The sequence below is a fragment of the Colias eurytheme genome, chromosome 22 (genome assembly GCF_061535395.1).
Source record: "Colias eurytheme isolate Ceu_HAF_F1 chromosome 22, ilColEury1 Martin Lab GWU primary, whole genome shotgun sequence".
NCBI lineage: Eukaryota > Metazoa > Arthropoda > Insecta > Lepidoptera > Pieridae > Colias > Colias eurytheme.
In genome coordinates, this window is record NC_143001.1 from 4,076,067 (window position 1) to 4,094,201 (window position 18,135).

The 18,135-nt window shown below is 30.7% G+C and overlaps 2 protein-coding genes across 2 annotated transcripts; both read right to left on the reverse strand.

Annotated features, from left to right (window-relative positions):
* Positions 1 to 3,276: 3,276 nt before the first annotated feature.
* Positions 3,277 to 5,979, reverse strand: LOC149898638 (uncharacterized). The gene is made up of 5 exons (XM_090114920.1): positions 5,864 to 5,979; positions 5,191 to 5,293; positions 4,514 to 4,615; positions 3,849 to 4,001; positions 3,277 to 3,333 (listed from the first exon to the last, which is right to left on the reverse strand). Exons 1-5 carry the CDS (start codon positions 5,977 to 5,979, stop codon positions 3,277 to 3,279), a joined length of 531 nt encoding a protein of 176 aa, XP_089971046.1.
* Positions 5,980 to 8,693: 2,714 nt separating this feature from the next.
* On the reverse strand, positions 8,694 to 13,790 carry LOC149898639 (odorant receptor 4-like). Its single transcript, XM_090114900.1, has 7 exons — positions 13,265 to 13,790; positions 12,713 to 12,808; positions 12,127 to 12,319; positions 11,538 to 11,640; positions 9,432 to 9,533; positions 8,909 to 9,061; positions 8,694 to 8,750 (listed from the first exon to the last, which is right to left on the reverse strand). Exons 1-7 carry the CDS (start codon positions 13,788 to 13,790, stop codon positions 8,694 to 8,696), a joined length of 1,230 nt encoding a protein of 409 aa, XP_089971026.1.
* Between the last annotated feature and the right edge of the window lie 4,345 nt (positions 13,791 to 18,135).

Sequence of the window (18,135 nt, forward strand, 5' to 3'; positions counted from 1 at the left end):
AATTAAGTAAGTAGGTATTGTTCAGGTGAGAACAATGTTTGTTTGGTAAAATTGAGGTACGTACTTTAAATCTATACAGATCTACAGATTAAACAAAGGTATACACTATTCAAGACTATCTATTAAGTCGTTATTGGTTATCATCTTTCAATAATTGTTATTCTATCAAATCTTATTTTAGTCAAATCGAATTTTATTTTTAATAAGATGTTAAACTTACCACTTTCCACCAAGACATTTAATTTCTCAATTTGTCCTTATGCCAAAATTATATCATAGGTAGGTACTTAACTAAAACTTGACTGACCGGTTGGCTTGGTTGGTAGTGACCCTGCCTTCCAAGCCAGAGGTCGTGGGTTCGATTCCCACCCAGGGCAAATATTTGTATGATGAACATAGATGTTTGGTCTGTGTCTGGATGTTAATTATCTATAAGTATTTATTTAAAATTACATATGTATGTTTATCAGCCACTTGGTTTCCATTACACAACCAAAGGTTAGTACATGGGTCCAGGTCGTGCCGTGTGTGAAAATTATTGTCCTGAAAAAAAAGTAGGTATCTCAAAAAATATTTCTTAACGATTACTCTCGTAGAATCCAAAACAAAATAGGACTACTTTTACCCAGCAAATCATGAAGATTTATCCCGAAGATTCCTGTAGCATTTGAGTATGGTGTCACATGTATAATTAATCGTTTTGTAGTGTATTCTCAACACGTTTTGTTTAACATTTGGTTGTGTAGCCTCTTCCTTCCTGTTACAACGAAAGCCTATTACTTTGTTCTAGCTTAGTCGAGTATTTTATTTGTCAGTATTATTTTTTAATCTTATTTTTCAAGAAAACAACACATTATAGTAACGTGTGATATGAAATTGGGCCGCTTAGTCGCATTTGAATATTTTCTTTATTTGTAGAGCCTACTCCGCAATTCAATAAATATTAATATTTATTAATTCGACTATATTTATTGCCAAAAAAAAAAAATTATGCCGTCACAAAAAAAAATAAGTAAAAGACAATTTCAATAATAAATCCATAGATACTAATATTATAAATGCGAAAGTCTCTCTGTTACATTACGGTAAGTTTCCATGCCCAAAGTCCACGATCAAGGCTTGTATAAAGTATTTTCCCTTTTGGATAATAAGAAATATACCGTAACACTTAATGAGGTAGATAATATAAACAAAAACACTCTTAGCAAGAAGTGCTTTAAATTGTGAGCTGGGTTTATCCGATAAAGATTTATTCGTAGCGGTAAAAAGTATTTACGGCACCATTAACACAAATGGAAGGAAGAGATGAGGAAATAATCATTATTTTGTTTTTATTTCGTATTATTTATCACTCGTTTGTTTCGTATACGTAGGATAATATTTGTGGAACACAACTTGTAACGTCTATATATATAAAACTGAAAGGTGACTGTTATAGTGATCTATCAACGCACAGCCCAAACCACTGGACGTATCGGGCTGAAATTTGGCATGCAGGTAGATGTTAGGACGTAGGCATCCGCTAAGAAAGGATTTCTCGAAATTCTTGCGGGAACGGGGATGCACGTACAAAGTCGTGGGCGGAAGCTAGTTAATAATAAAATAGTTCAGTACATACTAAACTGAATCCTGAATGACATTATACCTAGGTAACTATAATATTAATAGCCTATGCAAAGAACCCGCGTAATTCTCATTCCCGTAGGATTTCCATGTCCATATTTCAGTTTTCAAGCTATGTCTATACTAAAATTTTATCCAAATCGGTTGAGTCGTGAAGAAGAAACAAATAATTTGGAAAATCCAAAAGTGCACGCCTCATAATTTTTTTTTAATAAATATTTATTAATTATTATTTTTGTTTATTTAATAACAATTAAACCACATCGAATCAGACCCTGAAAAATGAAAGGGTTCTATTCCTGAGCATACTCAAGCGTAAGAGAAAAAAAAAGACTCGATTAGTAAAGTATTTCGGTCGCTATCGTGTTAACAAGAAAAAGGATCCGCACATACAGACACACGGACGTCCAAGACAGAACTTTTTTAAACTGTTTTTTAACTAGTTTAAATAACAAAAATGACATCAAAAATATCATGAACGTTAAAAATAGTGTTTTTTCTTAATATGTGTGTGTATGTATTATCTTACAAGTGCAATGTATGATACATAAAGACATTTTAAGTTTGAAAAATCAGATGTTTTGCGCGAAGTGACAGTAGTACCCACCTCAACGCTTCGCTTATGAGGCGTGCAACAGAGTTACTTTCGAATTTAAAAAATTTTTTTTGTTGGGATAATATTATTGTGTCATTATTTAGTCATTACGTCTTTATTTTGTAAAAAAACCATCATGAAAGTTCAAAAGGAGATGAACTTCTATTCTGTTATTTTTAAGAATCATGCTCTAAGTATTGCATATAAATTGTATTATATTAACACGTAGGTAACTCAAACAGAACAAATGTACCTAATACATGAGTTCTACATGTATTCCTCTTTTCTTGGAATACTCGAGAACGGTTAGAGTTTAATTAGAAACTTTCCTTTTCCCCTCATACTTTCTATTTTGAGTTTTAAGTTATTCTTGAAACTGCAACTGATATTGAAATCATTACATTAAATAAAAAAAAGTCGCTTTCTCTGTCCCTATATCCTTTTGCATGTTTAAATCTTTAAAACTACGCAACAGATTATGATGCAGTTTTTTTTTGTATTAGATAGTGATTCTCGAGGATTCATAATAAATTCCTCATTTTTTAAATGTTTCGAACCAATCCTGTCGGAGGTAGTGGCGCTAAAATGCCTTGCAGTGCTCTGGAGTACCTCTCAGCTGTTCGTCTTTTTATAAAGCTCGGCTGGTTTCAAAGGAACGCGACACAAAAGATTCCAGCTTTCCAGAAGGCAAATTACAGAGATGTTAATGTTAAGAAACTTACCAGAAAGTTTTTACTGTTACCAAATTATTTAGTGGAATGAAAAAATACAATGAGTCATTATTGTGAAGCGTCATGTGTGAGGTTCGATAACTATGTGCTTAAGTTTAATTACAAACGAAAACATTAACGTGACGAGACGAATGATATAATTATCTAGAATTGCAGAAAATATATTATTGATAACTGGTACCTACTGTTTAATTGGAATAAATAAAACAACACATTCAAATCTACTACATATTTTATTAGTAAATAGTAATTGAAACTAAAATAATAAAACGCAGAAATATCATAATCTGAATTTATCCAGCTGATTATGCTCCCTATGCTGTGTCCTTATGTCTCAATAACCGACATGACTAGTGTGAAGAATGACATTACTGTATTCATGAACTGAAAGAAAAAGGGTTATTTTATTAGGTACTACGATTTTGTTTTATGTATAGATAATTTACGTGGTTTACTAGAAATTCCTAAGTTAATTAGAAACTGAAAAGTTCTCAGGTATACTTCTAAGTTACTACAGAAGGCTCATGTAGCGGATGAAACAAACTTTATATAGACGTATAAATAATAATTCGTAAGTAAGTAGAAAAATACCCATATCTTCTGAACAATATTATTGTGATAGTATTTCAAACTCACAGTAATATTATATTTTTAGGCTGGTTGATAGGTGGTTCATATAAAAAAACAAACTAGATAATATATGTATTGTTGTGATATTTAGTTGAATAGCATTGAAATGCTTTGTATATGAGACTTTTTGAGACCCACGTCTTTCGCATAATTTCTTAGATATTCTGTTGCTTTAGCAATTGTTTGTATAAAATTAAGTAGCTTGAATGAACTCACTATTCAGTTATTATTAATATAATTTTCTAAGTAAATTATAGTATAAAATTTACCCATGTGAATGTTGGTAAATACAAAGGAATGGATCCAAAAATATATATCGGCATGCGCTGGCTGAGAGCGATATTGAAAATTAGCACGTTGACCTTATGTTTCTTATCGTAAATATACCATTTCTCCATTACTGCTACTTCCAATTTTTCACACTGAAATAAAAAGTGTAGTTTATTTTGTTTGTAGATTCTTAGTGGTTTTACGATTTTCATAATAAGTTAAAACTGATCACTTGACTGAAATTTGAATATTTTTGGCATTAGGTACTATAAACTCAACAATACATCATCGAATGATCAAGAATGTCGATCTTAGGCTACGCAAAGCAAGTCTAAGTATTTATTTCCTAATTTCTAAAATATTTAAATATCTTAATTATTGTTCTCTACCTTCTTTTACAAAAAACCTAATTTATTTATGGTATACTAGTGGTCCGCCTCGGCTTCGCCCGTGGTACATATTTCGCAATAAAAGGTAGCCTATGTCCTTTCTCGGGTATCAAAATATCTCCATACCAAATTTCATGCAAATTGGTTCAGTAGTTTAGGCGTGATTGAGTAACAGACAGACAGAGTTACTTTCGCATTTATAATATTAGTATGGATTAACACTTACTATATAACTGATTAATGTCATTAGTAAAATTTATGTGAAAGTCCTTTACCTGGTTCTCAAGCTGTTGTCCTAAGAAGGAAAATAAGAAAATAATGACGATAAAGCAAAGTGCGTGGAGACAATATTTTACGGCATCTAAAGTTAATCCGTGCTGTGGAAATAAAAGATTATTAATAAATATTTACTAATAAAAGTTTAGTTTATTTGTTAAAGATTATTTGCAGAACGTGAAAATAATCCTTAAGAGGATATTATTCGTCAAAGTTAATTATTGTCTAGTTAATTTATGTTATCTATACTAATATAATAAAGAGGAAAGTTTTGTATGTATGTATGTATGTATGGTTTTCACGCATAAACTACTGGCCCGATTTTTATGAAATTTGGCACAGATAATCTTTAGACCCTGAGAAAGAACATAGGCTACTTTTTATTGCGAAATATGTACCACGGGCGAAGCCGGGGCGGACCGCTAGTAATTAAATAAAAATATTAATTTTCATGGTAAGGTCATTCGAATTAAACATCTAAGAGTGGGGCTATATGTTTCTTCTATTGTGACAAACTGAGGTCAAACGCTGGCTCTTTTTTTCAAAAATGAACACATAAAGGAGAATGAAGGTGTATGAACCTGGGGAATATACCAAACTATTCTACCAAGCTATCAATTGTTTCATTTTCATTTCCATATCATTCTAATACTACCAGTCAAAATGATTCACTTACCGAAACTGCAATTTTAACTGTACACACGCACACGATCATTATAGCGACGAGGATCAAAGCCAAATAGAATGGTTGGCAAATTACGTTAAGCCGATTGGAGAATCTGCTCAATGGAAATCGAAATTATTGCATTTTATTTGAGAGACAAATAGTATTTTTGTTAGTGATTGGATCTTTGTAAAATATGAATGTTTTTTTATACTGTGTCAGCAAATCTCTCATTGCATTGGGTTGAAACTTGGCACGTATATATACTTATATTATATTAGGTTGATTACAATACTAGATATTTATATTCATTTGTGAAATGAAGCTGGTGTCTAGCTAGCTGAAAAACCTAGACGTAGATAGGTAGCTTATCTTCTGTTTTCTTTTAAATGGGAATATATCTCAAAGACTAGGAATAATCAACGGATATGAAGTCACGTGTTCTAGACGTAAATCTTCTCTTATATATAAAAATGAATCGCAAAATGTGTTGGTAAGCGCATAACTCGAGAACGGCTGAACCGATTTCGATAATTCTTTTTTTATTATATTCCTTGAAGTACGAGGATGGTTCTTATGTAGAGAAAACGTAACCATGTACCACGGGCGAAGCCGAGGCGGACCGCTAGTTGAAAATATATTTTTCATGCGCTATAATATTGTAATATGAAAAATAAGTTCTTACCGTTTTGTCTTTACAAAATGATCAACACATTGCGATAACACCAAGGAACATGCGTCTTGCCACCTCTCGTCTCTATGCTCAGTAATCTCTACCATCATATCATCTAGATACGTCATAGTGAATGTTATTACTTCCAATTGTCGAATGATTTGGTAAACCAACAGCGAAATAGTTGATTTTAAACTGCATAAAGCTGAAATTTGCTTGAAATAAGTCAATGTTATAATGGTATAGTATTTCCTAGAATTGATAGTTTGTCGGGTTGTCACGTGTCAGTGACTAGTGAAGTCGAAATTAGATACGAAATAATATAGCATGATATAACCATCTTACAAATAATATAAATTAAACTGCTTAGATAGATTAAATTACTTACATTTTTAAATAGTAATGTACTTTATTGTGCTTATGTTAGAGTACTAATTTATAAATATAATTTCATTAAATAACAGCATTGAATAGCGTTCTCACTTTAAAGTATTCTTACTCAGAATCCAATGGGCATTATTAATAACATATTATAACATACAGGAATGAAGCCAAAAAAGCGAATAACTAGAAAATATTGTACTGATACTATTTCTGAATAAAGTATTTTATTAATGTTAATACATACCAACACCACAAAGGTAACCCTCATACGCGTTTACGATGAAAGTAGCCATATAGACGGCATAGTTATCCAAACTCCAAGGAAACCACATATCAAATGCTGAAAAATATATCCAATTACGTTATTTATTAGTTGTCGATAAGCTTCAATTTTGCATAAAGTTTTCCAGGAATGTTACAGGAGAGAAACTCTGCTTATTTAGAATAGTTCAAAGAAATATGACGCAATTACTATATTTTATGAACGAGTATCATTGTAATTTGTAGCACTGAATATACAACTTTGAACTGTTACTAATTTGTATGTACATTAAAATATTGTATTAATTAACATTATTACAAATGGGTTGTAGTTTTACAGTCTAAGTGTATTAATTTCTGAATGGTTCTTAAATAAACAAATATTAAAAGTAGTAATAGTTAAAATAAATTAAGCAACCTACGAATCAAACGCATCGAATCATCCTTTCTAACACACATCAAATAAATCGGTCCACAGATATATAAAGTGCAGCACAACCAAGCACACCCTATATATATTTGCACGAATATTCCCGCATACTTCGCCATCCTCACTTGCGAATCCATTACAAGACTCTTCAGTTCATATAACTTTCCGCTTGTCAAGTCCAGGCCCAATACATATTGTACCAAAGGCAGGTCTAAGGTGCGATCGTTGTATGCCATCTCATCGACGAAGCCTTGCAAGTCTTTCTTGAAGAAGAAGCATACGAATAAAGAAGTGAACATGACAAAACCGGTGAATAGGATACAAGCACCCTGTATACAAAGGAGTAGGTTGGATAAATTTGTTAGTACAAAAATAAGGGCAAAAACAAATGTTTGAAAACCAAGGATGACGTTCAGGATTTGGAACATGAGCCAACTCTTAGAATTCCATTTGTCTTTATCGTAAATTGTTATTCCGCCTATGGAGAGGATGAAATCGAATATTTTGAATGTCCTTTCCATGATTGCAAGTGTTTGAAACGAGCATATGGGAATGTAAAATATCAATCGGTAGAGACGTTATATATTTTTTGCAGTACAGTGCTGCACAAAATGAAATATTTGTTTCGAATTTATATATGTATACGATATTTATTTATAATTAAATAAATACGTTACCAATAATTAAACAATTATAGAGAGATAACGAACACTTATTGATAAATAACTGAAACATTAAGAATTATTAGAAAATTATACATGAACATTTTGAATTGCTTTTTAATGGATCTCATGTTTTTGAATAATCTCAAAGTATTTCCTACTTCTCTATTGAATCGTACCTGTCATAATAATTATTAAAGATATAGAAAAATACAATAAAACAACCAAAGAACGTATATTTTATTATAATTGCAGTACTACTTGACTGACACCTCTTTGATATTTTCCAGCACTCGTTTTTATTTTAATTAAGGGTAACAATACATTCTTATTGATTTGAAGTACCTATATTAAAACATATCTATATATTTAAAGAAAACCGTTAATTTTATTCGTGATATATAAGTATTTAAAAGAAGATAATTTATGTAGAGATAACAATTCACGGATGGAACAAAAAGTAATCAAGTGACAAAAAAGATTAACTTTAGGTATTTTTATCATAACATCAAAAGCGTTACAACTAACGAACATTCTAAACTACAAAATGCAAAACATTAAGAAGTACTTCAAAATACACATTTTAACCCAAATATTTAATACTCTATATGAACAAGCTTGTACAATAGGTTGGTATGAATAGCGTCGAAAATTAATTCCTTCGAAGCCCTAAATTTCGTACACATTAACCACAAACAAATCTAAGCTTAAAGCAAACTGCAGTTTGTAGTACGAATTCCGTAACATTCGGTTTTGATATTTGTTTAATAATTTTAGTTGCACATTTGAATTTAAATATTATTCGTTAAGTTAAAAGAGGTTTTATTGTGAAAATTGTATTTATTTTTTTGTTATCTTTTCTAATTGTAATGTGTAGGTTTATGTTGGCTGACAAAATATTATTTAGTAGCTTGTTTAGTACCTAGTCATTAGTGAGGATTCGTATTGCTAATAAGAACATTTATTTAAACGATATATAATATTTTAGCGCCATTTTCTGCCATCAACGAAAATACTTATGGGTGTTTATGTGATAAGGATTGCAATAAAGTGATTTCATTCATGTTATTTATTTCATTCTATTTATAACTAAAAAATAATTCTTCTATGTTTCCAACACCGACATCATCAGAGTAAAGAATGACATTCCAGTTTTAATGAACTGAAAAAGAAAAAACATTGAATATTAGTATTATTTGCGTAGTTACTTTAAAATGAAAGTTCACTAACTTTGAAGATATATTTCAGAGAAAACTTTGCATTCCTCAAAAGCTTGATATATTAGACTATTTATTATGAAGTTTAATCATTGATAAATACCCAAGTAAATGTTGGCAAAGATAGTGGGATAGATCCGAAAATATGGATTGGCATCCTTTGGCTGAGAGCTATTTTGAAAATTAATACGTTATGTTTGTGCTCTTTGTTGTAGATATACCACTTCTCTGTGACTGCTGCATCTAGTTTCTCACACTGTAATTAAAACTTAGTTATTAAAATTTGTTAATAATACGTATAAATATTTATTTTCACTGTAAAATAAATTTGCACAAGTATTGTGATTAAAATAATTATGGCGTTTATTGTTTCACTAGCCAAGTCACAATCTACCCACATACAAAATTTAAACCAAATAGATGAAGAGTGTTTTGTATTATAGATAAATAAACATACAAATGAAATTACTTACTAATGCATTTAAAGACAAAATTTTTAAAAATATTGGTTCAGAAATTTTTGTACAATAATCAAAACTACAAGCATATTATAGGGAATAACATATATTAAATTCAGCAAATAATGTGTTTAGTATTTCTTTCTTTGATTGCTAAAAATCTCATACCTGATTTTCCACTTGCTGACCGAGGAAACAGAACATAAATACAACAAGAATAAAACACAATTCGTGTACATAATACTTCATTGTATCCAGCGTAAACTTGTTCTGAAACAAAGTTCATTTCATTATCATAATATACGTTTAATTAGTGTTTTTCGTACATTGATGAAAAATAAATATTTTATAATTTTACGTGATTAATTTTTCATCAAATTTCAGCCAAATATTGCATGTAAATGAGGGTATATTGGTTACTTAAGTTCGGTATGATTCGCTAAATCGTTAACAGAATGTTGCGGTAAATGTTTGATGTATGAGAGTGAATTACGAATTCGTGCATTCAATTAAGGCACTATTAAAATGTAAACTATACAGATATACTTTTGATAGTATTTTTCGTTGATTTTACCCTATTATACATATTACATACGTGAGCTAGGTTTAAACTTTGAAACATTGTAAATACACTAGCTGTTCTGCGTGGAACTGTCACTCACCGACGAAAAATAAATTATTTAGCTCATATGTCATTCTAAGGTATAACTTATATTACTGTTAAGTTTCATCCAAATCGATCAAGCACTTTTTCCATGAAAGAGTAACAAACATACATCCTCATATACTTTCGCATTTACCTATAACATTACATAGTAGGATTTTATTGATTAGGTATATTGAAACTGATGTTTTGAGGAAATGCAAATTATTTTTATTTCATTGAATTTATTAGAAAATTGATTTTATGCAAAAGCAATTCATCTTTAAACATCCACAGCTGCTAAAAGTATGTCATTAATAATAAAATAAGATATAAAGTTGGGCTTCAAAGGAATTGATTAAAATGTATAACCGAGGAAATTGTTACAAAATTTGATTCAGAAGGTCCTTTAATTTCAATTGTTTTAATTTAATCACCGCAATATTAATTAGTAGGTATCGCAAAAATAAAACTATATTATTAGTATGTATCCTTAAAACAATTAATCTAAATTTATTCAGGAGTTCAAGCAGGGAATTTGATAAGAATAATCAAATGTATCCACCCAAAAATATAATAGATCACTAAACATCCTACTACTATTATAAAGGCGAAAGTTTGTATGGATGTATGGATGTTTGTTACTCTTTCACGTAAAAACTACTGAACCGATTACAATGAAATTTAGCACACATATAGAGGGTAACTTGGATTAACACATAGGATAGGTTTTATCCCGGAAATCCCACGGGAACGGGAACTATGCGGGTTTTCCTTTGAAAACGCGGGCGAAGCCGCGGGTGGAAATCTAGTCAACAATAAATATGAAACATCTTATAACTTTCCTCCGTACAAGTTGTGATACGAATAAAATTACGCACAACTAACAAACTGTACCTGAATCATCTTCAAACATTTTTCTCAAACCGAAAACGCATACACTATCCCCTAATTATCTACCAGATAAAACCGTTGGGAATTACAGCACGTAGATACAATAATTGTGGTACGAGGGTTCGGAAGCTGGTGATCTAATTAAGTTTGTTAGTGTGGACTCATCTGGCGTATAGTCTGATTGGTACAAATCAGGTGCGTTTTGGAGTGACTGGTAAAGCGAGGGTTTTGGAATGTGTGGTATTGTTATCACCTGGGTGTGATTTGGAATTTTTCTTGCCGGCTCTTCTCTGAAAACTGCTTTCCGAACCGGTTAAATGTTTTTTAATAAAAATGTATAATGTATTGTGATTATGCAAGAGCCTTAAAATATTAAATTACCTTATAGGAATGAGGTGTGAACAAAAAAATTGTGTAAAATGGAGTTATGAATCAGAAGAATATGAACATACACACACACACACACTAAAGAACATTTTAAAACCATGTAAGTAACATATTCCAGCAAGAATAAAACTACATAATTCTTGAGTATAATTATCATTCTTTTATTAGATTGTTTTTTAACTCTTAAGAGTTACATGAGACCAGAAAGTTATCCTTATTATATTTAAGAAAACTTGTCAGGAATATTGACAAAGCTTTACAAAAAATATCTGCAATAACATGACTTCCTTTACCATTCACCCATTCAACACTTACATTTACAATATTTTATTCATATTAAAAATACTTACCGAAACTGCAATCTTCACAGAGCAAACGCATACAAGCATTATAGCGACGAGGATTAAAGCCAAATAGAACGGTCGGCAAATCACATTAAGCCGATTGGAGAATCTGTTCAAACGGACATCTTGTAACTAATCTGTGTATGATATTTTGCTGACCCTACACTTATATTGGAGTTAAATTGTGTTTACTGTTGGAATGGCTTGAAATGGTTTGTGTACTCACATTTTAGTTAGGTATATTTACACAAACTAAAACAATTTTGTTGGTAAGTTTTACAAGTGCATAGTTATTTAGATTCTACGAAAAGGAAAAAATACTCATTCTCACTTATTTTAAACAAGGAAGAGATTTATTGTGCTATCATAAAATTATATCCCCCTGTTAAGAATTTCACAGATTTTTTACGATATTTTTTTTTAATTCGAAAGAGGGTAAATAAATTATTATAAATATACAATATTCATTGTTACTTGACCCTTGATTTCGAAAATAATCTAAGAATATCTTCAAAATAATATCATCACAAAAGAAGTTTTATCCATGAAATACAAAACTATCTCTTAGACTTTTCTAGCATAAAGAAACTCATACCTTTTAGTCCTAACATAGTGTTTAACACATTGTGAGAAGACAGAACTGCACCCAGACTGCCATCCTTCGTTCCTTTGTTTAACAATATCCAGCATAATTTCATCCAAGTTTGTTAGAACAAAGGTTATGATTTGAAGTTGTCGAATTATTTGCCAAACAAGTATTATTATCATTGATTGGAAACCGGGGTAAGCTGCAATTTTTAATCATTATAGTACATAGTAGTATCTTTAGTTATTTTTATATAAGGGGTACCTTGTTGACGTCTACGTTTTCTTTACATAAGATTTAAAATAAGGCCTTTAAAATATTCGATATACTTACCGATTTATTTATTAAGATTAATAAATATAGGGGTGTGCGTTGTCACGACTGTGATTATGTTACTTGTTTTGAGGGTAATTCAAAAATGTTTCATGTTAGACTACCCTCTTTTATAATACGATAATTGGAATGATAAGGTACCTACTTAAAATGTTGCCTAAATTATTAAGTTTAATGCCGCTGCATTAACTATGTTTATTACTTAATAAAATCAATAAAAAAATTATATAACTGTTAAAATACATACTCTATATATACATACCAATACAACACAAATACCCGGCATATGCGTGAAATGTAAACGATGCTACATACACGCCAAAATTTTCTAGACTCCAAGGAAACCACATATCGAAAGCTGAAACAGTAATCCATTAGTAAGCTGCAGTTTTACTTTGGTACCTTTGGTCATACTTTATCCAGCGGGCATGTTTTGTGGACCATCAGCTTTTTAGGGATAATTTGATATACTAAAAGTGTTCAGAAGAATTTAGAGATCTTGGAGTAAAATTCTTTAACAACTAGGAAATCGACTGTATATTCTTATAATGAATAATGACTAAAATTCTTTTGTATTTCTTATATCGTAGTTTAGATATGTTACCTAATAGTATTGGGAGTAATAATTTTATTTTTTGGATATACACAACCGTTTGAAAATTATTTTACTTGTAGGTATAAAAATTCATTATTTTGAGTGCTAAAAGCCATTAGCCAGGGTTGGTATATGCTAAATTAAGATACATGTGTACACTGTACAATGAACATTAATATACAGTAGTTGTTAAACAATTTCATCGTTAAAAAATCTCACCTAACAATCTTAAAGAGTCATCCTCCCTTACATACATTCCATAAATCGGGCCACACAGATACAACGTTGCACACAACCATACACTGGCGACATACGTCTTCAGCAACATACGTGTCAGCTTAAATATCTTTTCCTGTGTATTCATCACGAGACACTTTAACTCGAAACACTTCCCTGTCCCTTGACTCGCCATAACATATTCCACTAGCGGCATATCTAAAGCGCGATCTTGAAAGGCCATCTCACCAACAAAACCCTCGAAGTCCTTCTTGAATATCAAACAAATGCCCAAAGATATAAACATTATAACGCCTGTAGTCCATATACATGCGACTTGAATGCAGAGAAGGAGATCAGACATGTTAAATACAACGAAAGCGGAGGTAAAAATAAAGGTAAGAAGAGCTAGAAAGAAGTTGAAACTCTGGTATATCAGCCACCGCTTGGAATTCCACTTGCTCTTAGCGAAAATGGAAATTCCAGCGAAGCGCAGGATCCGATCGAAGGCTCGGAAAGTTTCATCCATGTCGGGAACTGTTAAGAAGTGATTTATTGGAGTAATACGAATTTTTACGTTTGTTTCGAGTACATGTGAGTGGAGAATTAAGATTGTCTAGACTTTTCTACAATTTAATCCCTCAGTCCCGGAATCACAGACACAATAGAAAATCTATTGTGTCTGTGATTCCATCCGACCCGATCGGGCCGCTCGGTGGTCAATGGGTTAATGTAGATTTTCCTTACATAATAATTTAACTGTGTGTAATGTTTTTATAAACATAATATAATATTATTTATGCTAACGGAAATATGCACGCATTTTAATTTAGTAGTAAGTAAAGTCATTTAATAATTAATTTAATTTTGTCATAAATAAATTTTGTTGCTATTGACGAATGTTCAAATCTTTCCAGTTTTTATTGTTTTTTTAACTGAATTATGAATATTTTTATGACAAATTGCAAATCTTTAATAAAAAATATATACCTATTTACATATTATAATAGCATGCAATAGGTATTTTTTGCGTAAAACATATCATGTTTTATGCTGATTAAGCCAAGCCGAAGCCATAACAAGCAGATAATCAAGTGATAAATTGTAAACATTATAAATAAAATAAAAATAAAATTTATATATTATTAATTTGTTTATTTTCTCTTCAACTGTACTTCGTACAAAGCCATCATCGCGAAGGGTTGTATTTGTGAAAATTACAAAATTAGTATCTTTAGAATTTACGAGTATATTTGATTATAATCTGTTTCTTATTATCCCTTGAAATATACATTTTATTTCACTTTGAATAGGGGTTTTTATTTTTCAAATACATGGTACAAATTACTTAATTTCATAGTCTGATACTTCATACTGATTTGAACGTTGAATGTTCAATTTGATAGAATAATGTAAACTAATAATTATAGCAGGAATTTTATTTAGTAGTATATTTTGTTAAAGTTAAATTGAGAAACGACTGGACCGATATCGAAAATGTTTAACCATTGGATAGCTTAATCTTTACCCAATAACGCTTCACCAAATATATTATGTATGTCTCTCAATTGATATAGGTATCTTATTATATCCTACACAATTATATATGTAGGTATATGATATTACACGACTGCATAAACACACACTTGTGCATGTGTATGTGTGTGTGTATGTTTTTATGTGGGCTTAAACATATGCACTTAGTGAGTAAAGCACATATACTTATTCGTAGCCTTTTAAAATGTAAAAATCTTTGGTTGAACTATTTAGTCTGTGGTAATAGATGGTTAGTAATTTTATAGTTTCAAGAAGTTTTCATCTACCCACGCTATAGATTATTACCAATCTAGAAGCACATAAATCGTTTTAAATCCTCAAAGACGAAGCCAAACAGAAGATAAGTAAAATAACCGTCTAGACAGTAACCAATCTTTATAATACGTCTAAACGCACTCACATGATAAATATTAATATTTTCTTTGAGACTTACAGTAATAGAAGAGCTTTTAGATTTTTATGAATAATTTTGTATATTTGGAATTATGGAGGGTATTTAATGGATATTTATAAAGCTGTTGTTTCATCCATGTAATAATATATTAACTCTATTGATAGGTACCGGTTTTTAATTTCTGGGAATCGAAATGAATCTGATATTTAAATGCTTTGATAGAACAATGCTAAAATTTTTAACATCTGTTTCATATAGGTACACAGTTAGGTTAGGTATGTATAAAGTGCTATGATATTTAATCTTTTTCATGTAATTATGTTAATAAAAGAAAGCATAAAAATGTATATTACAATTTATTTAAAGGTACCTACAGATAAATACGAAACTACGATACGACACAATATTTTATTACACAAATAATTATTATGCGAAAGATAAATTCTAATTGAGTGCACATAGTTATTTCTCGATAGCATAATTTATTTTCCTTATTACTGGCCTTTTGTGCGATAAGTATTCTATTTTGAATTTATTCATGCATAAAATGAATTATAATCAATCCAACAACTGAGTTTTCTTTCCAAATATAAACCACAAAAATGCTTTTATCTTAATCTAATATCTAATATCTAATCTAATATTTCTAATATATATTATAAAGGCGAAAGTTTGTAAGGATGTATGGATGTGTGGATGTATGGATGTATGGATGTATGGATGTTTGTTACTCTTTCACGTAAAAACTACTGAACCGATTACAATGAAATTTAGCACACATATAGAGGGTAACTTGGATTAACACATAGGATAGTTTTTATCCCGGAAATCCCACGGGAACGGGAACTATGCGGGTTTTCCTTTGCAAACGCGGGCGAAGCCGCGGGCGGAAATCTAGTACTATTATAAAGGCGAAAGTTTGTATGGATGTATGTTTGTTTGTTACTCTTTCACGTAAAATCTACTGAACCGATTAAAATTAAATTTAGCACACATATAGAGGGTAACTTGGATTAACACATAGGATAGGTTTTATCCCGGAAATCCCACGGGAACGGGAACTATGCGGGTTTTCCTTTGAAAACGCGGGCGAAGCCGCGGGCGGAAATCTAGTAACTTTATATACATAGAAATAACTAAATACAGCACGATTTTAGTCTAATATTAGTGTCGATAAATAATAATTATCATCAAGCTGACCAGAAGCAGTAGATTCAGATGCAGTTGTAAAGTTTCGTTTACATTTACCGACCTATCTTCATTAAAAAAAACTCGGTCCATTCGTTAACCTGAGATACCTTAGAGGCCTTAGTTATTGCAAATATGGTGTTATTTTATATACAAAGATCAGTAAAATAAAGCAATAGAGTACTTAAGATTTATCCATGTAAAATATTTCCTTTCTATATTATGTATTTGTATTTTTGTAAAATAACACCATATTTGTATTATCTAAGGCTTCTAAGGTAGCTCAGGTGAACGACTGGACCGAGTTTTTTTAATGAAGATAGGTGGGCGGTATATTCTAAAATGTAAACGAAACTGCATCTGAATCTACTGCTTCGCCCCCGTTTTCAAAGAAAAACCCGCATAGTTCCCGTTCCCGTGTGATTTCCGGGATAAAACCTATCTTATGTGCTAATCCATGAAACCCTCTACATGTGTGCTACATTTCATTGTAATCGGTTGAAAATTTGAGTGAAAGAGTAACAACACATACATCCATCCTCACAAACTTTCGCATTTATAATATTAGTAGAATAGGATAGTGCATAAATCTTAATTAATCAAGTTATAATTAACTGCTATCATTAAATAATAATAAATCATTTGATATCAGCATATAATAATTATTATTATATTATATTACATATAACGCATGTCATTTTATATCTCAAATGCAAGTGATTGAAGCAAGTGTTTTGTTCAATTTGTGTTGTGTTACTTATAAATAAAAATAAACTAATCAATTACGTTAATTACGGAATTAATTGAGTTTTTCTTTCATTATTGTGTTTTGTTAACAACTATGTAACTACACGTATATTATATAATATAGGTAATAGATAGTTTTATAGCGTATAAACGATACTAGATCATAATTTTGCTTATAATTAGAGTGTGTAACCAATATCAATGTATCATCCATATCTTCTTATATATAAAAATGAATCGCAAAATATGTTGGTAAGCGCATAACTCGAGAACGGCTGAACCGATTTCGATAATTCTTTTTTTATTATATTCCTTGAAGTACGAGGATGGTTCTTATGTAGAGAAAACGTAAATACGAAGCCGGGGCGGACCGCTAGTCTTATATATAAAAATGAATCGCAAAATATGTTGGTAAGCGCATAACTCGAGAACGGCTGAACCGATTTCGATAATTCTTTTTTTATTATATTCCTTGAAGTACGAGGATGGTTCTTATGTAGAGAAAACGTAAATACGAAGCCGGGGCGGACCGCTAGTTATAATATAAAAATGAATCGCAAAATGTGTTGGTAAGCGCATAACTCGAGAACAGCTGAACCGATTTCGATAATTCTTTTTTTATTATATTCCTTGAAGTACGAGGATGGTTTTTATGTAGAGAAAACGTAAATATGTACCACGGGCGAAGCCGGGGCGGACCGCTAGTATCATAATATAATCCTATAGATAAATTATAATATAAAATCTCAGATAAGTAGAAATGTTTTGTAACTTTTAAAATTATTTTATTTAGCGAAATGTTTTGTTCAACGTTATTATTTCGTTTTTAAATTACATGTTAAAATGGTCTATTTAAATAAAATATACTTAACCTTTTCGTTAAAAACACAATAACGTGTAGGCGAAATATCAATCTGTGTACCACACAAACGTGTTTTTATTTTTAAAGAATCCTTTATAAATATTTATCTTATTTAAAACTAAATTT

What these genes read in the sequence shown, in the direction of transcription:
- LOC149898638 (XM_090114920.1), bottom strand. Translation starts at nt 5,979, where the DNA reads ATGACGTATCTAGATGATATGATGGTAGAGATTACTGAGCATAGAGAC. An exon ending in CAGTTAAAATTGCAGTTTCG is followed by an intron (nt 4,616 to 5,190) that starts GTAAGTGAATCA and finishes TTATTTCCACAG; the next exon opens with CACGGATTAACTTTAGATGC. An exon ending in GACAACAGCTTGAGAACCAG is followed by an intron (nt 4,002 to 4,513) that starts GTAAAGGACTTT and finishes TTTTTATTTCAG; the next exon opens with TGTGAAAAATTGGAAGTAGC.
- LOC149898639 (XM_090114900.1), bottom strand. Translation starts at nt 13,790, where the DNA reads ATGGATGAAACTTTCCGAGCCTTCGATCGGATCCTGCGCTTCGCTGGA. An exon ending in CTGTGAAGATTGCAGTTTCG is followed by an intron (nt 9,534 to 11,537) that starts GTAAGTATTTTT and finishes ACTTTGTTTCAG; the next exon opens with AACAAGTTTACGCTGGATAC. An exon ending in CTTTGCCAACATTTACTTGG is followed by an intron (nt 8,751 to 8,908) that starts GTATTTATCAAT and finishes TTTCTTTTTCAG; the next exon opens with TTCATTAAAACTGGAATGTC.